We start from the raw sequence: 23788 nt of genomic DNA on the forward strand, positions 1-23788 counted from the left end.
TAAAACTAAGAAAGAAATTTATCTTTTTAATGATAGCTTCAGTTTTAGTTTAGTTTAGTTATATTAACGTCCCGTTTGAAGCAACATGGGCTATTTTGGGACGGACCTCGTCATTTTGAACCGCGGTCAGATGACGAGGACGACACCTGAGCTGGCACCCCCCTCTCCACACCGCACCACACCAGCGGGAGGACGTTTGGTCATGACGGATTTAACGTGCAACAGACCCCCCTTACACGACGGTTCTTCGGTGGAATCGGGTCTCGAACCTGAAACCCTTCGGTTCCGAAACCGAGACCTTACCACCAGGCCACCGCGGACATCTTTTTAATGATAGCAATTTCATTTCTGTGCTGTTTTTTCTGATTTTAATAATACATAAAATTTTAATTTATTGCGCCATTTGTAACAATATTTTTATTCTTATGATGAAATTCAATTTTTTTCTAAGAAAATTTCAAATTTTATGATACATTCAAACTTACAATCGTGCATTTTTTGCTAAAATCGCGATGTAAAAAATCACGAAGATCAAAATATGCTTCCTTGGGTATTAATTTCAAAGTGAGAGCTTAACCACCGGATTTATTTTGTGGCATCTACTCTTTTTACTTTACACAAGTACAAATATGTTATAAATTGTGTTCACAAAACTAATATTTTTAGACTTATAAAATAACAAATTTTAGATAAATGTTTCTCATATTATTAATTTAATAACCAGGAAAGTCTATATTGTTTCGAACATTGCTGGTTGCCAAATGCGGTTTGTTAATTGATAAAATTTGAAATTAATTTCCTATGACATTCACTTCAAGACTGCCTTGAGGCATTAGTTGATGGAATTTTATTTTGATTTTTATCATATTTACTGAAAAATAATCTTAAATGAAATATTAAATTTTGTTATTTCAGTGTCAGAATAATTATAGATAAGAAACTTAAAGAAATTCGGTACATTTTATTTAAAATCTGAAAACAAAAGAAATATCTCGAAGATTAAACGCCATGTCTTTATATTAAAAACTAAAAAAAAAATTCACATTTTTCATGGACAACATATCATTAATATAGGTTTATTCAGTGCTTGATATTGGAGTTAAAAAAGATTGAAATGAAGAATCATATCGAAATCGTTTGCTCTCAAAAGATAATTATGAGTTGAAATAAATATTCAGTGACTGAAATGATTAGAGAAAGCGTTTAATAATAATTTTGAATCGAGCATATATAAATATCAGAATAAATCGTCCCTTAAAATTAAATATAAGATCATGGCTTCTCCAAAAATAATGTTATTGTTATCAATATTGCTTTAAAATTCTATGGACTTCAAAAAAAAATGAGATAAAGTGTGAACTTTTTATCACAATTATAAATCAACCTTGTGCCAGATTTATTTGTTTTTGTTTTAGTTTCCCATATTATTTATTGAAAACAAAATGGCTGTTGATAAAAACTATGACATTGTGGAGATAATTCCACAAAGAAGCTCGTTCGTGATAAGGACGATTCGTTCCAATTTTATAGGGGAAAAAATAGAAACTGAATTTAAAAGTAGATCAATTATGATAAAAAGATGATATTTATGTGATTTTTTACTGTAAACATCTGTTTCGCTAAGTGTGTACTGATTGATCTGGTTTCGTTTGTACTGATTGATTTGAGAATCTTTGTTATCTTTCTTTTGCACGCAGCTGTATTTTTGATCATATACAATTTACTGTATTTTTGATCATATACATAATACTCGGGTAAAACTATATAACAAATAATATAACAAAGATTCTCAATTTGTCAGTTTTGGAAGTCTCAGTTTTGGTCATAATAAGCTGAAATATGGAAACCGTGTGGGATATGAAAGCATATATGCCTTATATGTGGGAATCTTAAGGAACATAAAATACAATTATGCCATAAAGAACATCATACGACTAACATTTTAAAAATAAATATGCAAAAGTGCAAGTTTAGAATATTGATGGTACTTGGAACAGATATGCTATATGGTATTTCAACATAAATTGTTACTTAAAGATGCTTGTGAAATAACAAATAAGTCGATGATCTTCTAGTTGAATTATTTCTAGTTATTTTAATGAAAAAAAAAACAGTGTAAATTTCAAAGCTACTAATTATATACGAATAATTTTATGTTTTTATAGTTATGATTATCTACACTAATATAATACTCTTAGGTTTTTAAGTCTTTTATATTGTGATTGATTTGAAAAGATGTATTTTTTTTTAATCTGTTGCATTTTTGATCACACACAGTTTACTCGCGTAAAAGTATCAAACCTGCAAAATTGACCCTTAATTTGTCCGTTACGACTCCTTATAGATAATATCATTGTAAGGGCGAGGTCTGGTCATACTAAACTAACCTATAGAAACCTTATGGATTAGGACGCAAAATATAAATAAATATGTCATAAAGAACAAAGCAATTAATATGTAAAAAAAATATGTATTTTAAAAGTAAATATGTAAAAATGTAATCATGCAGAATAGTGATGGTATTTTAATAGATATGTATGTGGTATTTCACCATAAATTTGTATTTAAGGACGCTTGCGAGATAATAACTAAGTCGATGATCTTCTAGTTGAATCATTACTAGTTATTATAATGAAGAAAACAGTGCGGATTTCAGAACTTTTTTACTACGCCCCTGGGAAGGACACCTCAAACCCCTGAGGGGGGGGGGACACCACGAAATGAGGATGAGATGCTTCCAGCATGGTGACTGGATTTCGCCACCCTGGAGGTTAAACAAATAGGTGGAGGATCTGACTCCTCCCATCGATGACGCGACGTACTCCCTTCGGGGAGGGTTGTACAGTGGCCAGTGATGGCCCTTAAGTCTCAACCACAGTTCCCGCCAGTGTTGCTGTTGCGGCGGTCTGGTCATTCAGTTTTATGGTTTAAATCCGTGTGCCTTCGTGGTGGGTCGGAGAGTCAGATGGCTGACTTACTACGCCATCAGAATGAGGAGATAATTTTACATTTTTATAATAATACTGATCTAAACTATTATGATTTAATCATATGTTACTGCTAAAGTGCAAAAATCAGTCAAACTACAGATTAACAAGCTAACCTGCACACTAATTTGGGTGTTACGTTAAAGTGCAAAAAATTGTTTCATTTCACAAATTATCAAGGTAATATGCAAATTATTTAGATAATCTGCATATTATCTACTACGCACTTGTTGAAGTGAAAATAAGATCTTCGCTAGAACAATAGCAACGTTTATGTACGCTTAAATTAAAATATGTTTATTTATTTTTTGATATCTAAAGAATCAAGTTAATATAATTGAACAATCAATACATTAGTTGATAAAATCTATCATCAATCAATTAAAAACTTCAATACAAAGAATCAAACGGTTTAGAATAGTGTTGCAATTAAGAAAATGGACTCAATGTTATTTATTTATTTTTCGATATCTAAATAATCACGTTAATATAATAAAGCAAACAAAAAAATTAATTGATAGAATCAATCATTAATCAATTGAAAAACAATTATACAAAGAATCAAAAGGTTTAATAGACTATCACAATTAAAGATATGAATTTGCGAAACATATGATAAACAAAATCAAACTATAAATGGAGGGAGAGGGGAGGGAATAGGGAAAGGAAATGAAAGAAACTAACTTCTGAACTTTAATGATACGGAAGCCACTAATGTACACATTACCTAGTTAAAATGCGAAAAATTCTTGATTCTACACTTTAACGGAGCAAATCAGGCAATCTGTACATTAACGACTTCCGAGATTTAACAGTAACACATATAAGCGTATCAAACCATACAGGGTTGATCCTTAATTTGTCGGTTATGACTCTTTGTAGATGATACTTATATCTCATTTTATTTACAAGAGTCAAGTTTGGCCATACTATGCCAAACTTATGGAAACATAACGGATTATGAAGCAAAATATAATTAAATATGTCATTAGGAACAGCACACACCTAGCATTTTAAAACTAAATATATAAAAATGTAATCCTCCAGAACAGTGAAACAATAATGATATTTGAATAGAAATTTTATGTGGTATTTAAAGGAGAAACAAATTGATTTTGTTTGGCAATGGATTCTAAAATAATCTGCGGTTTTGCGCATTCGTCAAGATGGGTTTAATTGCACAAAATAGGGGTGAAAAGAAAGATGTCAGGATGGGATGTTAACATTTAACAATAAAATAAACTCGGACTACTGGCGAACTAAATTAAAATAAAATAATTTGGTCAGAAACAACCCGATTCTCATTTAGCAGATTATGATGAGCGAGGATAGAACCTGGGTCTTTGTGGTTCGCAGTCCAGTAACATAACCATTATACCAAAACAATTGTTCGGGTAGAAGAGCTGTTAACTAGCTTATATGCTATTCACCAAAGACTTTCCCTCCAGTGAGTCGGAGGTGAGACGAACGATATGGCTGTTGAGCGGTGATGTATTATTAAGCTGTTGTCTAATGGGTTTATACCCAGTTTGTAGCGAGTGTGTGTGGGTGAATGGTTGCTGCTGCTGCGTCAAGTGAATCTGACGACTTTGGTTGCGTGTAGATGGCGCCACAACAGCTGTACGAAGGTTGAAGGTTCATCGTCCGAGGTCACCAATTTAGCGGTATGAGATGCGCGAAGGATATAGAGATGCATAATCCACGATTTTTTGAATAACAAATAATATTGCTATTGTTATTTTTAAATATGCGTTCCAAATATCTGTTATTTCAATCATATTATTCATTAAAAATTATTACTTAATATTAAATATAAAATTTATTAATTGTAATTAATACTGAATTTACTAATTTAATTAACGTGTGATTGAATTAATTTATCTGTTTCAGCTTACTTCTTAAATTTTATTTTTTTTCTCAACACTATTTATTTAATTTATTTATTAGAGTGAACCATTTTCTGGAAAAGATGAGTTAAAAATATATGTCATTTCTTTAAAATGTTTACTTTAGTCCTATATTCTACCAATAGATGGCGTCAGCAGTAAACAGAGTACATGTAATCAAAGTCAATCACGAGCAATTAAAAATGATCTGTATGGAATAGTGCATCATCAAATACGAATATCGGGCACTCCCGTAAAGTGGAGAGGTGACTTCGCACTTTCCAGTGAAGCCTCGCACTTTCCGGTGAAATCACCGCTCCGATAAATTTCAGTGATATGCAATTCAATGATACGATACGATAATTCCAATAACCGGTCCGTTCACTTTTCAATCCAATCACAGATTTCTTTCGAGAGCTTCCATTGGACAGATCGTATCGTCACCGCTCCGGCAAATTTCAGTGATATCGTATCGATTGTTAGTTTCTATCGTGATCCAAAACCTGTAATCGAAATATCATCAGTAAGATCGTATGAAGGATTTGAATCACACCCCTCTTTGAAAAGTATTGATCACTTGTATTTGTGACTTTTTGATATTGGTTACGTAATAACCGCTCTGAAAATATTCGTAATCCCTAGAAGGATAGATAGAACCTGGGTCCTTGTGATTCGCAGTCCAGTAACATAACCATTATAGCAAAACAATTGTTAGGGTAGAAGAGTGTTAACTGGCTTATATGTTTTCACCTCACTCACATACACGTTAAAAAATGAACGAAAAAGTATCTAATAGGATGGAAATCAAGGTCAAACAATGAAGGAGAATTCTGGAAATGCGCTCTCCTTCGGCGTCTCGCCCTTTGTGAGATAGAATCATCGAAAACTGGTCGTCTCAGTATACTGAGACGAAAATTGCTAGAAAATGTTTGCGAGATAGAATCTTCCAGCCAAATCATGACTAGTTATTCTAACTAGAAAAATTGATTGCTAGAATTTCAGAGCTTTTAGTTATGTTATCAAAAAGTGTAGATAAATTTATGTTGAATCAGTGAATCAGTACATTTACAGCTGATAAATTCTTGTATGGGTTTTGATAAATGAATCGCAACTTTCAAAGATTTTGCTTTAAAGTATCAGTGATCTGATGATGGTGCATATCAGTTTTACCGAAGGGAATTATTGCTATTGGTAGTACATAATTTCACAGAATAATCATAACTCCCTACAAAGCACAGAAAAAAAATGTTTTTTTTTTTTTTTTTTAAATATAATATATTTTTTTATCTCTTACAATCCCTCAAAACTTATTTCAAATCTTAGTTGGGATTATGAGATAAAATATTTTTGTATAAAACAATAAAGTACACGCACCACTGAGATTCTATTATATAGTGTTTGTTTTATAAATCCTTTTTTTACTGTGTTTTCACAATATTCGCGCAATATTTAACAACCGCGATATCACACATCATCTGTCAGCGAAATAAACAGGACAATTCAAAGTCCAGTTTATCACCTCTTTTTACAACCACGATTTTATGTTCACGTGATGCAAAATTTAAACTCTGGAGCTATGTGCTTCAAGACATAACAAATTTTTAATACCGCAGTCTTGTGAGACTTATTTAGTGTCAAAAATTAGATAGCGGGAGATTACATGCAATTATTTTCTTGTAAATGTGAGTGATTATGAAATGAATTTCAATTATTTGCCAAGCGTTCATCATTCGAAATTTATCTTTGAAATGCATTATGCCATTAATTTTTAATTAATCTTTGATGCTTTTTCACCATAACTTCCGAAAAAATTACGCACAGTAACTTTTTTACTCCACATCAAAATTCAAAAACGCTGTTTTTACAATCTTTTGCCTTATAATTGCTTTCATTACTAATCAATATTTTAAGTATATTTTTTAGCAATATATTTCATAATAAAAGTGAAATTTAAATCAGTTTCCTTATTTCTGCTATATTTGAGCCAGGCATTTTCCCTACTTTTCATGACTAAGGTTTGGAGCTTCGGTTTCTGCTATTGTTGCTGTTTCTTATGGCACTTGTCATAGACAAGCCCGCTGCCGAAGTCAGCGATCTTAAGCCGAGAGAGCGTCTCTTGTTTCAGTAGCGCCATCTAGGGCAAAGAGTACTTCTTAGCTACTCATGTATCACATTCGCTTGCACAACCCCTTTTTACTGGGGGAGGGGCATTTACACACCTCATAGATATAACACAGATGAAGAACAAAAATGCCCGAACTAGGACTCGAACCCGGGACGCCCAGATCACGGGAAAGACGCGCTACCCCTATGCCAGGATGCTGGCACCTCCGTTTCGTTTTTCATGTGAGTAGGTCTCAGTGTAAGGCTTACTTACGATTAAGATTTAATTTTGGAGCCAAGCAATAGTGATAAACTTTCAAATGACGGCCATTTTTAAATACTGCTTCTTTTTCTTGTGATTGTAACTGGGTGTATAAAAATACAGGCTATTAAAAAAAATTTAGAACACAGTGAACAAAACGGTGTAAAATTTCCAACATAATATCAGTTATATATCTTTCAAAATTTGCAGTATAAAAATATTTTGCAGGTGAAGTCATTAAAGCAATATATTTAATTGTAATTTTTACAATAGATAGACTATGATTAATAAAATATTGACTGAATATTGATTAATTAAATATCAGATAAACCATTGATAGATATTGTACTAAGCAAGAAACCATTAAAAACATCAAAATATTCAAATACTATGTTTAAAAACTATTAAACTCGATGAATCAACAGATCCTCAGAAATGACTAGTTTATAAGACCAATGAATCATTAAATATGAGAATTAATAATTAAATAATAATTCAAGTTTCTGAAATTATTTAATAATGTCATTTAATTCAATGGCACCGATTGCGGCATACTTACACACCCATATTTATTACAGTTAAAAATTAGATAATAATAACCAACAATAATATAATACATTCTAGTTGAAAAAATACATTAGATGGTGCAAAGAATTGTATTCTATGTGATCAATAAATTAAATGCTAAAAAAAAATGACAAACTTTTGTATATTCCCCCGAACTTATTAGTCCCTTTAAAAAATTCTTTTAAAGCTTAACATTTTAAACAAAACAAAACAAAAATATTCCAAATTTCTGTAATTATAACCGATTGATTTACGAAACTTTGAATATCATTATTTTAAACAGTTTTAGATCACTTCAATGGCGCCAACTATTCACTCCTTCAAGGGGTGAAATAAAGAAACAAAAAACAAAGAATTTTAAAGCTTCATAACTCGGTCAATGGCAGGAAAGAAGAATTTTGTTTAAACAACCTTTTACTAAATGTGTCAATTAATAGAGAAGGAAAACTTAATACAAATTTAGACATCATAATTCTTTCATCAATCCATTTATAGATAGACAACATAAAATATAATTCATTAATTCATTTCAAACGTTTTTCCTATTCGAATTTAATGTCTATCTAATCTATCATGTCTATATAGTCCTCTATCAAGCTACAATTAAAAGAGACATTTTAAGTACTGCAGGAAAAATTGCTGCTGTAATCTCTAATTATCTTTGATTTTAAAATTAATTCCTGATAAAGAAGAATAAATACTTATATCTCGAATAGAATATTTATATATACAGTACCATGTTTTACCAAGGTACTAAATCTTTTTCTTAGTATATTTTTTGGCTTCTAGAATACGAATACAATGGTTGGGAATCCCTCACTTCATTGAATCTTTTATTATTACATTTCCAGAAATAAGTATGAAAAATGACTACATACTGGTTCACGCAGTCGTTATGCAAGCAATGGAAATTTTGATTATTTTTTTTCTGAGCATAATCGAGAGTAAAATTGTCAATTTTTCGCTTTGTGTGTAGTTAATTTATGATCACTGGTGTCTGATCAAAGACAACTGACATACTTAAGTGAATAATGTCTTTTTCTGTTGCTGTTGTTAAAGAATGACGTGAGAAAATGAGTAAATCAGCTTTAAGAACACTGCTTTCTTGTCTATAAATATGTGACGGACTTGGGAAATTTTTCTTAGGGATACGTCGGAGAAGGCCTTTATGATTTTCCAGGAAGAGTAAGTTCGTTAATCGATAATTTTATATATACAGATTAAACCTTTTAGATGTAGTTTTTTTAAAATTAAAACTATATTTGTGGTTAATGCAAGTTAGATTAAGTTAGTTAACTATATTACGGATGACTTAAAAAATTGCTATTAAATACTTCTATTTTTAAATTTTTGCTTAAAATAGATTGAAAAAGTGGCTAATTAATAAAAATAGAGCAGTTAAAAACCATAAGGGTATGCGAAAAATTCATAAATTTTAAGAGATGAAGAATTAATATGTATGTATTATTATGATGTATTGTATATGTTTTAATAGCATATGCATTAATATGATGTATTATTTTTGAGAACATTAATCGTTAACAATAGTGAACTGCGCTATGTAATTTATAGAAATACGTAATTTGCTATAATTTTATTTAAACAATATAAAATGCACGAAGGGCTTATATCCATTAAAAATATATATATAAAAATAAAATTTAAAACTATATAAATTAAAAGTTAACATAAATGACTCAATATATTTGATTTTGAGAATAAACTTTGAAATACTTACATCGTAAAAAATGTTTATTTTATTTATACGGATGATTAAAATTATAACATGCTAAATCAGTTACTAAATGATACCTCTGCGTCAGAAACGTTTGCGAAATTGCAAAAATATATTAATTTAGAGCTAAACAGAATTCTTAATTAAAATGATTGTATTTGTAGCATCAAAGAGTTTTCTTAAAAAATACAAACTGTACGAAACAGCATTTAATAAGCAGCAAAAATCTACCTTTTTCTATAAATTACTAATAGATTTAAAAGAAGGTTAAAATATTTAATTAAATATTGTTGTACAAGTACAGTTTAGAATATGAAGACAGCAATTTTTCGCAGTAAATTTCAATCTAAATCGACTGTTAAAATTAAATAAATAAATTTTGAATCAATTTTTAAGCAAAAAGATATTTTGACTGAATGTCAATACTATAAAGTCTCAACGTAATGATCATTTAGGTAACATTCAACAAAATTTTTTATTTAATAAGCTTTCTTTTTTATATTTTTGCTTCTCTTAATTCTAATAATTAACAAATTTTGCAAGCAGCTATTTTATTTTCTGGGTAGTATTGCGCTACACAAACAAAACATGATTTTATTTAAGAAAAAATTATTATGGAATTAATTCTTACGAAACCATTACTAAAATCTTTTAAATGCTTCATAATATTTGTGAAGAAAAACTATTTTGTAGTCTGAAATTTTGGCGTTTGTTTCATTTAAATTGATATAAACATTCTCGGAAAGAATACATTTTATTTTGTATTAAATTAAGAGATTGATATTAAAAATAAAATTAAAAAAAATCGAATATAAAATGCTTTATTATTTAAGAAAAGATTTTTTTTCCTTCAATTATTCTAAATCTTTCTATTGATATAGCTTGCAATTATTATTTTTGCGGTTTCGTTAAAACTCTGACTTTCTTTTACAATCTTCCGCCTATATTAAAACTAAAAATTATTTCAATAAAGACACGATTTTTAAAACAATTATAATGTGTTAAATGAGTAACTAGATAAACTGAAATAACCTGCGATTAATCTTTTTTCTAAATATCGCATTATAATAACTTCACTATTATAAACTTTTTATAATACAAAATATAAATATAAAATAGAATCGTCCTACTTTAGCTTTCAACAATGAGAGAAAATCAAGCGATTAAATAGTTGACGAAACAATGAAAATGATGTTAATCACAAAGTAGCAATGTAATATATTTTATTTATTTTAAAATATTTTATTTATTTTATTATTTATTTAAAAATCAAAAAGTTTTGTATGAATTTAAAGTCGAAGCATTCAAAAAATAACCTTTTGAATTTTTAAGACATAATTTTTCTGATGTTTCATCTTTGAACTGTTAGATTTTGGTGGGGAAAGTAAAAATTCCTCTTAATTTTTAATTAATTTAAATAAAAAAAAACTCGCTTTGAGCTGAACGCTCCCACCCCCACTCACAAAGTTTAGCTCAAAGCCAACCCCCCTCTACCCCCAAGAATGGTAGCTCTAAGTCAAAAAATTTAGCCAGTAAAGCGCCAACACATACATACATTCGTTTATATTATTAGTAGACATTTTTTTCATTCAATAATCGAAAAACTGCTGACTATAGAATGGATTTCATCTGAGTTTCTTACCTGGGGCGATTCATACGACGTCCCGTTTAGGTTGAATGGAATATTAGTATCTTTACATTCCCCAGAAGTTGTCTCATTATGTTTGTCATAAACTGCTGTGTTGTTGACCATAGTAACAATTGCGACATTTATGTTTACTCGGATTGAATATATCACACAAAAACCAAGGAATCCAGAAGCTGCGAACAGATATCGAACTCCAGGAAATTCTGATAAGGAATAAAAGAAAATCCGTAAATATCACTTTAATTTAAAGTTATTTGACCTGTTGTTATGCACAGTTATCTACTAGTAATTCATTCTATTTAGATTAGAAAGCCATTCAAATAAATATTTTCAAATGAAATCACTCTTTTAACGTTACTTAAGATGCACAATTAGCACAAGATATTGTACGCTATTTTCATGATGACATTCGATATTTTAAATACTGGCCAATATAGTGAAGATATTATAACAATGTTGTCGATTCTATGCTAATATAAATGCAGATATCGGTTAAAATGAAAGCGAACATGAAATCAATATGCTAGCATTCAAATTTCTACTTTTTCTGGTAATTATCTGCAATCGGATACAAAAATTAACTTTTATGTGTTAATGACCGCTTGAAATATATAAATTAGATATACATTGTTATGTATGATACATAGATGTATTTTATTATAATGTTTTTTTTTTTGTTTTTTTTTCTTTGCAATTGAGTGATTGTGTAATCATAACCATACTGTGATATTTACAGATTAACACAGATAGTATATAACCTAAAATTTCTAATTATTTTTATTGATGTGGAGAGAAGAATTTCCTTTACTTATCTGAAATTCTGAGAGCCATGTAAACGATATTCTTATATCCAGTGTAATTCAATAGAAGACTTTTACGGAGTGTGAATAGCACATAGATAAAAAAGGTTGTCTGAAGACTCACTACAAAATACTTTTAATGTTATTCAAACGGATTGACCAACTTAATCGCCAGGTTTGAATCCGATTGAACATGTATTGGATCCTTTGAACAGCAAAAAAGTTGCAGTTTGTCAAATGTTCCTCGAAATCTCGAAGAACTAAAGATTCTGCTTATTGATGAAAACTTAGATAGAAAACCTATAAAGCAAAGATGTGAGGTTTATATTTCTATCAGGAATGATGACATCTCGCAGTGAAACTGTACGTTTGAAACCATTTGAAGCAATTTTTCAATCACTAAAAACTTTTCTTGAAAACACTTATGAGTTTATTTCACAGAAATACATGTTGAAAAGAGATTTGGTAGAAATTGTTTAAATTTTTTTTCGATAAGAAGAGTTAAGTTGTATTAATATCCTATAACTTTGACCAGAAGCGTTTACAAATAGATAATTCGATGTTGTAATAAGAATCAAAAATGAATTTGAATGATATAATTATAATTATTTCCGTGTTTCCCAAAATAAAATTTGATATACTTTTGAGAATAATTCGGAATAAATTTATATTTTAATTTTGAACACTTACATCCGTATTAAAAAGCATATTAATCATTATAGTTAAGTATAAATGAAATTAATGTAACATAAATATAAATTAATGATAAATTAATTTATATATTAAAGCAAATTTGATATTAATAATTATTTGATACAGTATATATGTACAATTCATAGCAAACTCCAATTACATATAATGCTACAGTATATAATTAATATAATATTAAATTAATATAATATTAATTTCATATAAAATTAATTACATTAATTATAATAAGAATAAAATAATTAAAAACTAATAAAACTAAATTATATTGACACAAAATATTATATGAATAGTTTTGATGTCTACTTACCAAATCGTTTCCTACTTGAACGATCCGCTTCTTCAGCTTTCTGCATTTTTATTTTAATAAATGATGATTCTTTGATTTAAAAATGAAAACGATTCATCTAGAAATTAACGGAAAACTTATTTTAATAAACTGTAATATTGTTCAAAACAGTGCAATAAACATGTATTGCAGCTCTTTTTTTCGAAACAAATATGTCTCGTGTTAAAAGCATATTAAACTCGCTTACTTAAATATATAAACAAAATTTGTTTTTCACATAGCAAGACAGAATTGATATTTATTTGATGCGCAAGGTAAAAAATATCAAAATGTCATTGTCTTTAATAAGAAAAATATTTTTTTTCATCAAGCAATAGATTTTAATGAAGAATACACATGTACTACTTCCGCAGAATCATAATATTTTTAACAAAAGCAACAAATTACTATAATCGTTAATAAACCAAAATTATAAATAACATTAGCGAATAGTTTGTTTATATAAGAAATTATTGCAATAGTTTTAAATGTTAAGAAATTGTTCGTCGAAGTATATATCATCACATAGATAAAAGAATGAGTTTAATTGAAAACGGAATATTTTTTCTTTGCTTAAAACGTCATTAAGGACAGTGGTGGCCTGGTGGTAAGGTCTTGTCTTCAGAGCTGGAAGGTTTTAGGTTCAAGACTCGATTCTACCGAGGAACCGTTATGTAAACGGGTATAGCGCATGCTAAATCCGGCTGGGCCAATCCGTGGTGTGGAAGCTTGGAGAGCGGGTACCGGCTCTGGTGCCGTCCTCGTCATCTGACCACGGCTCAAAATTGCGAAGTCCGTCCGAAATTGGCACTAGTATTGTTTTAAAAACGGGACGTTAATATAATAAATTATAATTTTATTAAATCTGTTTTACGAATGATTCAAGCACTTTGTATTATTATTGAACATAATGTATAAGTTCTTTCTGCAGAATTCAACAAACGTGAATGGTTTCCTCACAACTTCTCACACGCTTTCCAATAAATGTACTTGTGTAGTATTATCTACATTCCATTAGGGAATAATAGTTATGAAAGTGCTCTTAATATACGATGTCTGGAGTTAAATTGCAGGGATGTAATTAAAGCTCAAGCAACAGAATACCAAATGTGTATTTTGGACGTCTTTTTTTCTACCGATTGAAAGCAACATTTGATACATAAATCCATTATAATCATATAATTACGCACTAATTTTCATATATTTGAGTTATTGCATTTACATGTGAAAGTACAGACAGACAGACAGACAGACAGTCAAACCTTGAGAGATTCCAAATTTGACTCCTATCTATAGATGTTAAATCTGTGTACAAAATGTTATCTGTCGTTAGATGATAAATTTGTGTACGAAATTTTTGTCTATCTAACTTTTTATGTTTGTAATTATTGTGTTTATTTGTACTTTTACAATCGGATAGCACTATGTTTATATTTTTTCTAGCTCTCATCGTTTTGCAGTCATTGTTTCAATTTACATTAATACAGCATTCACTTTTGTATATAAAATATACAAATAACAACTTTTAATAACAAAAGAATTTTTATTGTATTAGAAAACAAAGAATAATGAAATATTTCAGATTACATTTATATTCCAATACTAGCCGCCTCTTGCGACCAGTTAATTCACCGGGATCAATAGCTGTTAAAACTTTTAATTAAATATTTTATGTAATTTGGTTTTAATAGCTTTCTTATCAAAATAGTTCTAATCTTCGAACTCATATAGACGTATAGCAAATATACTTCATATTTTAGAAATCCTATTCCCTTCTGTCCACTGTGCGATGCATTTTAATGCTTTCCTTTGAATGACTTTATATACTTATATCACAAAAAAGAGTAACAACGTTTCAAAATGTGCACATCATTGTTTAATTCCGAAGCTGAACTGCAATTTTAATAATTAGATCAAAATTTCAAAAATTGCATGAAACCGTGCCTTATATTGAAAGCTACTCAACAAACAAAAATAAAAGTAATTATTATATTTTGATTCAGAAAAAATGGAGAAAAAAGCCATTATAAAATATTAGTATTAACTATGTAAATGATTGAGTTTAATTTAAATAATGGAATAAATTGTAGTAAAATGTGCTTAAGATATTTTTAAAACTAATTAGAAAATTGAAAAAACTATACGAAAAAAATAAATTTGGCATAAAAAAAAGAAAAGTTTTTTTTCTAAATTTAAGGTGACATAAAGGTTATTTTTATATTTTTTGCTATGGTGAAAAAAACATCAACATTTCGACTAATTATAATTAACTAAAATATAATCAAAATTTCATTTGAAATGCACATTCCCACATTCCAAAAAATATATGTGCCAATTTTGGTACCTTTAGGTCGAATAGCATGAACCTAAGGCATGACCCATGAGAAGTAAAAAACGAAATTCTGAAGACGAAATACTTATCAACTTACGCATGTATTATGTTGCTAAAAATGAACAATACTTAATTAAAATGCTTAATAATGATGATGTCGTGTTCGCGTTACATCGAAAAGAGGGATGCAGTAGCTTCTAAGGGTAAAGACCCCTGAGCACACAAGGGCAGAAGCCTGACCTCTAGCTCATACGAAGATGATACTCACACACATTCGCTTGCAAAACCCCAATTTTACAGGGGGGCGGGGCTCTTTCACACACCTCACAGATAGAACACAAGTAAAGAACAGCCATTCCAGAACCATGACTCGAACCCGGGGAAGATGGGATGCCGACATTAAATGCTTGAAAGTATATTTTACCCTTAATATAATATTTAACAGAAGTATAAGAGAAATTTGGAATACGCGTATAATTTTCCACACAACCACGTGTGTAGAGGCGAAACGAGACGAGCGGATTTTAAAGGCGTCGCTTCGTTTAGATTTCGTTAGCACACTATAAGACATAACAATCCTCAATCCGATTCAAATTTTTCTGCTGCATGTTCCTGGGATAAATTCGGTGTTATGAAAAGTACTTATCAGATTTTACTTTCACGCGGACCCGAAATGGAAAGCTTGTGGTTTGCATTGCATAATAACCACACGTTCTCGTGTATTTTAATTTAACAAAATATGACCAAATAGATTATTGTTTGCGGCATATTGTTTGATTTTAAAGACTTTATTGAAAGGAAATTATTTATTTTACTAAATGTAATCTCTGAATCCATAAATTATAACTTAAAACTAGGCACTTCTTTAAATAAAACCATTAAAACTAAATTTGGTGTTCCTTAGATGACCATTACCCCCCCCCTCCCAAAAAAGAACGATGCAAATTTCAACTTAGATGTAACTAATTTAATGATGTAACCATTACCCCCCAAAAAAAGAACGATGTAAATTTCAATTCAGATGTAACTAATTTAATGATGCTAATGACATCTGTAGTTAAGCTTATTTGAACTAATCAATAATTTAAAAGTAGAAAATCTCAATCGAAATAATCTTTTGGGCAGAATAATTCTGGATATTTAAACAATATACAAAAATCTAATAGAAAATATGAACAAAAATTGTTTAAATGTCGTTCTTGAAATTACACACATGAAATGGGTAAACTGATTGCAAACGAATTATAATTTGAAGAGAATTTTTTTAATAAACTAAAATTTTGACAATTATGGTTTATACAAATTACAATGAATATATGATTCGAATTTAAGATGTAATCTAGTTGCATCTCTCTTAATACTTAAGCGCATGAAATGCAAAAACACGCCTGATATAAACGCTATATGAAGATTAAATAACTGCATAAACATCTTAAGGTAGTTTTTTTAGAAACGCATAATGAAAATTATTAGAAAAAATTGTATTAGAAAATTTTAATTCGTTGTATTATAAAAATTTAAGTACAACGTAATCATCATTTCGTTTAAATTATTTTGCATTCTAAAATGCAAGTTTTAATTTTTCTAAGTACGCAATAAGTAAATATCTCTTTTCCAGAAACTTCAATCATTTAATCTTTCTTTTCTGCATTTTTATTGATATTTGTAATCGAAATGTTTCTAGATAAATTAATGAGTTTGTAAAAGTTTCGTTGCAATCAAACTTCGTTAATTCTGAAATAACTATAGCTTCCGACATTATGCGAGAAAAAATTTCACTTGAAAAAAAAAATTGTATTTGAAAAACGATTCCAAATTCATTATAGACTAGGAAGGAAATTTTCTTTGTGTCATCTTTAAAGAATAAAAGAATACCAGAGTTTCAGAACACAGTAACAATAAATTCATTCTATGTAGAATTTAAATAGAATTTAAAACAAACTGTGCTTGTTCAAAATATATACATTAGTCATTTACATTATATTCAAATTACAAATTATGTTCATTGCTCAAAATTATCAATAAAATTGCAAAAGCTTTTTTCTCGGAAAAAGCAAAAACATCCGGTCCATAGCGAATAAATGCTTTATCCGAAGTGGTAATTAGGGGCGAACTCCAAATTACACATTTTTAAATACAACTGCTTGCAAGACAACGCAATGAAGAAAAAATTGGGACTGCACATTTTAAAAAAAATCCATTCATTGTATTATTATAAATATGTTATGAAAATGATTGCATTAAAAATTTATAACAGTTATATAGATTTAATTAAAGTTCTATGTAGAAAATTCGTTATTATACATTACCTTCTTAAATGGTACTAAATTGCCTGTTGCATCTTCAGGTTGAACTCATCATGGAATCAATTTGTAATTTATTGGAATATAGACAGCAATACATGCAATTCAACTATAAAATAAAAGAATAATACTTGTACACATAAACAATAAAAATATTGAGTTCATTCAAATATAAGTCGTAAAACCAGACAGATTTTGAGATTCGAGACCTGTCTTCGCAAGGTGTTTACTTGAATACAAATAGCAATTTCGACAAATTTTCAATTTTAAATATCAATGTTATTAGAGAGAATTATTAATTTATCCTTTATCTAATGAATCTAGTTTTTGGTGAATAAAAAAAATTTATCGTATTACATATCTGACAATTTATTTTTTTAAAGAAAGAAAGTTATTCAGTATTTTGCAATTTTAACAACTGAATATCACAAAAAAAAATCTATTATGAAAAATATTATAACCATTATTTAGCATTAAGAATACAATATTAGTTTTGAGGAAAAAAAGGTCTGAATTTTTTTTTAAACAAATTCTCAAAACCTTTTTTTTTTTTATCCTCAATAAGTGGAAAAAAGTTTAAAATGTACTGACTAAGCTTGTCAGGTTATTTCAAAAGATGAATAATTATTATTTTTTAAAATATATTATTAAATTAAAATTCTATCTCATACAGTTAACAGGGGGGGATTTAGAAACAAAATTGCATAAAACATTCGTGGTTGTCATAGAAACATTGAATGCTCAAGCTTCGACCTTCAATAATACATACAGTGGCTCAAAAAATTGAGAGTACACCTTACGTTTACTTGATAAACGCGACTTTCAATATAAATAACACATTAACGGGGAGTGTAAACTTGTTTTTATTTTTACACATAACAAATGGTTTAATTTAGAGTAAAAATAAAGAAAAATCAACGAAAAATTTCTAAATTGAAAATTTTCAGAAGCATTTTAAATAAACATACGCAGAATTTTGCTTCAAAAAATTGAGAATACACCAATGAAATTTTTGCAATATTATGCATAGAAATAAAGTGTCACTATTAAATTGCATGTCTTTTGGCTCTTATAATGGTCTCTAAACGTCATGATACCGATTCGACCCATTTTTGGTGGTATCTGAAGATATTTTACCCCATTCTTCTTGCACCACTTGTTTTAAATGGGTTTGGTTTCTAATTTTGTATTTTTGAACCACTTTCTCGAGTATCTCCCACGAATATTCAATGGCATTGATGTCAGGGTACTGTGGTGGTGTGTGTAACTGTTGTGTACAATGAAAAAGACATCATATTTTGACGTTACGTGCATTCTGTTTGGGGTCGTTGTCCTGCTAGAAAATGGAATTTCCATCTAAACCCAAATTTTTAACACTTTCCTTTAGATTGCTGCTACCATATGGTTCATCCAACTTGTTGCAGAAACTTTTCAAATCATAGGCAGAAGTGTAAGTGCTGAAACTGTGCTAAATGCCATTAAACAAGCTGGATATAAAAGTAGCATTGTTAGAGAGAAACCGTTCACCAGCTTGCAAATTCAGAAAAAGCATTTGAAGTTTGCAAAAACTCATCAATTGAAGACCAATAACCTTTGGAAGAAATCTATATTTAGTAATGAAAGAAACCTCAACATTTTTGGCTGAGACAACCATCTTACTGTATGGAGAAAGCCTAATACTACTTTGTATCCAAAAAATTTACGTCCTACAGTTAAACATGATGGTGACTCCGTGATGATTTGAGGTTACACGGCTTCATTCGAGGGTAGGAAATTTAATTTTTATAGATGGCACTATAAATGATACGGTTTACTTGGATATACTTCACAAAAATCTAAAGGAAAGTGCTAAAAATTTGGGTCTAAATGGAAATTTCATTTTCCAGTAAGACAACGACCCCAAACAGAATGCACGTAACTTCAAAATATGGTGTCTTTTTCATTGTAAATAGCAGTTACACACACCACCACAGTACCCCGACATCAATGCCATTGAATATTCGTGGGCCATATCCAAAAAAGGGGTTCAAAGACACAAAATTAGAAACAAAACCCATTTAAAGCAAGTGGTGCAAGAAGAATGGGGTAAAATATCTTCAAATACCACCAAAAATGGGTCGAATCGGTACCATGACGTTTAGAGGCCATTATAAGAGCCAAAAGACATGCAATTTAATAATGACACTTTATTTCTATGCGTGATATTGCAAAAATTTCATTGGTGTATTCTTAATTTTTTGAGGCAAAATTCTGCATATGTTTATTTAAAATGCTTCTGAAAATTTTCAATTTAGAAATTTTTCGTTGATTTTTCTTTATTTTTACTCTAAATTAAACCATTTGTTATGGGTAAAAATAAAATCATGTTTGCACTTCCCGGTAATGTGTTATTTATATTGAAAGTCGGATTTATGAAGTAAAAGTAAGGTGTACTCTCAATTTTTTGAGCCACTGTATTTCAATATTTTTTTTTTTTATTTCAGAAAAAAAAATAATGTTTTAAAACATTTCTCTTTTTTTTAATCGTCGTAAATTATTCTATTATTTAATAAAAAAGTCAATTTCTATTTAGAGATCATTTTTTGATAATGAATTTTAACTCTGGTTCAGAATTTAAATTTATTACTTAATCAAAAAGTTAATTTCATTTGTTAAATTATTCAGATATTTTGAAATTGTACAATAGTGATTTTAATATCAATGATAAAAACGATTCGTTATATATAAGATATTTTTAAGCTTTATATATGCAGGCTTTAAAGAAGCCTTATGTACTCAGAATTATTTTCTTTTAATGCTTTACTAGCAATATTTTCTTAGAACTTTCTATGAAATGTATTTATAAATTATCGTTAAATTTCATTCATTTTTCAAAAATATTTTCAATCAATTGAAATTAAATCCTGTAATTTGTTTTTACACTCTTAAATGATTCAGAATAATTTATTTATTCATCTTTTTTTAATCACCGTTGATCTAAAACCGTATTTATAAGCCATATTTAAAAAGAAAAAAATAAATAATTGTATTACTTTTAATGGTTCGGCCCAATAAAATAATTACTGTATAAATATCCCTGAAATATTAGTGCCATAATTAGTGTTTAATAAACAAGCTAGAAAACTACAAAGAAAACACTGAAATACAAATAATGGGGATACGCAAAATATGTTCATGAAGAACAAAGTATGTTTAAATGAAGAATGCAACTCACAGCAAATAAAAAACAAAGGAATTAAACATAGACCATTTGGCAACGAGTCAAAAGTTGAACAACTTACCGAATCAACCGAGTCATTCCGTTTGAAGCTCCGATTTAATTGTTTTATTTCGTATTTGTTTCCAACAGTCTAACAAAGAAATCTTATCGACGGATTGATAACAAGTAGCTGGCCTGTATCAGTGTTTCACCTCATAACACCTCTGGCACTTCGAAAACATGGTGACCTTCGAATTAAGCTTTACCAGCTGAATAATTTCAAAGGAACCTGTACTTGACGCAATGCACGTCTCTGATATCGGCAAATCCAGTTCGTTTAAGAATAAATGTAAAAAAATAAAAAATGATTCGACCTTCTATTAAAATACAGTTCTAAAAGAATTAACTTTCCTATGTTATAGCAGAAATGAAGAGGTCTCATTTTTGGCGCCTTTATTAAACGGAAAGAATAGAAAAAAATATCAGTGGCGAAGTTTGGTGGGAAGAGCGCCAGGTGAAAATTTGCCAATGTTTACCTTATCTGTTTATTGAAAATGAGGCTTGAAAGTTGAAAAGTGTTAAATTAAACTGATACAAGAATAAAGAAAGGCAAAAAAAATGTTTAATGATACTTTATGGATTTGTTTGATAAAAACTGACTGAATGTACAAATAAAAGCGATGAGATTGTATAAAAGAACAAATTATACATATTTGATCTATTAAGCAAACGGCTTAGAATTGTGAAGTGTAAATTCCAACCATTAAGCTTAATGTGGCCAAATTTTAGATTCTATCTTACCTGTCGCAAATTTTAATATAATAATTAATATATAATATTTTAATTAATAACTAATATAATAATTTAATAATATATATATATTAATATATAATTTTAGTATAATTAGAGCATCTAGGTTTGAACCAGATAATGAAGAACTTTTAGATGCATAATTACATCATCACATTGAAGAGTTTTTAAGCTGTTATTAAGATATAAAAGTCAAAAATGGCGAATAAAATATATCGACGACTCATTTTTTGTTTCTAAGCACAGAATATTTCATTTAAAAGTCAAGTATATGGTGGAATAAAGATCATTATGATCCGTGCAGAGTATAAGCATGTTTCCGGGAACATTTCTTTAATGCTCACATTGTACACAAGACAAACACGAAGGCAAGACATTTTCCTGCTTAACACTTTACCGACCGGTAGCGGTTCGAACATACTATGCCATTTCACCGCCCGCTCAGCTGAATTTTTTTCAGGGCATGCTGAATTGGTGGAAAACGTAGTCACCACAGATCGGTCAAAAGTCGATTAATCGACGACCGGTCGGTAAGCGCTGGGGAGCAAACGTCGAATAATCGACGACCGGTTGGTAAGCGCTGAGAACAAAACGTCGATTAATCGACGGCCGGTTGGTAAGCGCTGAGAACAAAACGTCGATTAATCGACGGCCGGTTGGTAAGCGCTGAGAACAAAACGTCGATTAATCGACGGCCGGTCGGTAAAGTGTTAACAGAACAACTCACGTCTCATTATAATTACAATCGCAATGCACTATGGGATGTGTACCTAATCAGGCATCGCCATCTATTATCCAAAAGAGAAAATAAAGTAATGCAACTGTTACAAGTACATAATATTTTAATACAATACATAATAATAATACATTTAATATAATACAAGTACATAATAGCCTTTTTTTAACCCTATCTTCTTATACTTTATAAAACTATGTGTCCATATATTAAGAGGCAAGCTTAAAATGTCATTTGTTAAACACAAAATTAAGTTTTGATTGATTGAAATGAGAATGACATAATAAGCTAAATACGAGAAATAAATTTTACTGTGATTGATTGATGAATGTGAAAATGTGTTGAACCACGTGTGAAATGTTTAATGCTATAAGAGGAGAAAAGATAAAGCGTGGCAGTATACAAAAAGATAATGTAATTATACAAATCAGTCATGCATTTTTCCTGATATGATGTGGTACAACGAAAGCATTTAGACGATTTTATCCGTCGTATAAGTATTAATAAATGAGAAAGCAGTTCTTTCAGAGAATTAATTAATGAACGCGGAATCGTCAAAAATGGTATTGGACGATAGTTGAAATGATTTTATGAAATCAGAATAACTACAAGAATACAGTAAATAAGGATTGTGTATGTAGATAATAGCCTAAAAACATTTTCAGATAAATATTACTAAATAATAATATTATAGCTTCTGATAAATATTATTAGTATAAATTCTAATTTATTCTACCCAAATCATTCTCCACTGAGTCTCATCATTATGTTACCAACAATGTTGTCATTCAATAGTGAAATCATTTATCCAAAACATTCTGAACAATTAAAAAGATTTAAAATGCTTTTCAAAAACTGTCTTTTTCTATGCCTATACCAAGAAAATCATTCAACTTTTCAAAAAAATTTAACTTTGATCTAATTGATAGTTTTCCCTTACAAGACATTTGAATCTCAATCCAAAAATAACCTCAGTTAAAATGCTAACGGTTGCATTATATTTCAAAAATTTCAACATATATTCTCATTACAAAATCGAGAAGCTATTCAAATTAATTTTCTAGAGAAAGATAAGTATAGCAATCGCTGCAAGCTGAATAAACATGTTATAACACTTCAACGCATTTTCAAGACCTGAAAACGATTATTTTTATTTAAAGCAGCTGCATTTTGGATATTTCGCAGAACATTAAATTATCCCTATTTTGTGTTTTTAATATTAATTAAAAACATATTTCAGACATATTTCTGGTTTTACATATTTCTTCTATAAATTTCGCCTTAGGGGATTTCGCTTTTAACCCAAGCTAATTATTTTCAATTATTTGTATTATACTGAAATAATGATAATTTCTCAACGTATTATTATTAAACGTAGAAGATT

The 23788-nt window shown here is 29.3% G+C and overlaps 1 protein-coding gene across 2 annotated transcripts in view; it reads right to left on the minus strand.

Moving 5' to 3' along the window:
- LOC129972617 (sialin-like) overlaps positions 1-23788 on the minus strand; it is a 46451-nt gene that overhangs the window by 14545 nt on the left and 8118 nt on the right. The window contains exons 1-4 of one of the 2 annotated variants that reach the window (XM_056086817.1): positions 20941-21322; positions 17666-17768; positions 13007-13103; positions 11183-11391 (exon numbers count right to left, since the gene is read on the minus strand). In XM_056086817.1, coding sequence (XP_055942792.1) covers positions 11183-11391; positions 13007-13052 — 255 coding nt within the window. In that variant the 5' untranslated portion in view covers positions 13053-13103; positions 17666-17768; positions 20941-21322. Of the gene's footprint in view, positions 1-11182; positions 11392-13006; positions 13104-17665; positions 17769-20940; positions 21323-23788 lie in introns of those variants that run through there. The other variant, XM_056086819.1, reaches the window with a different exon arrangement.

This window comes from Argiope bruennichi, chromosome 6 (genome assembly GCF_947563725.1).
Source record: "Argiope bruennichi chromosome 6, qqArgBrue1.1, whole genome shotgun sequence".
Taxonomy (NCBI): domain Eukaryota; kingdom Metazoa; phylum Arthropoda; class Arachnida; order Araneae; family Araneidae; genus Argiope; species Argiope bruennichi.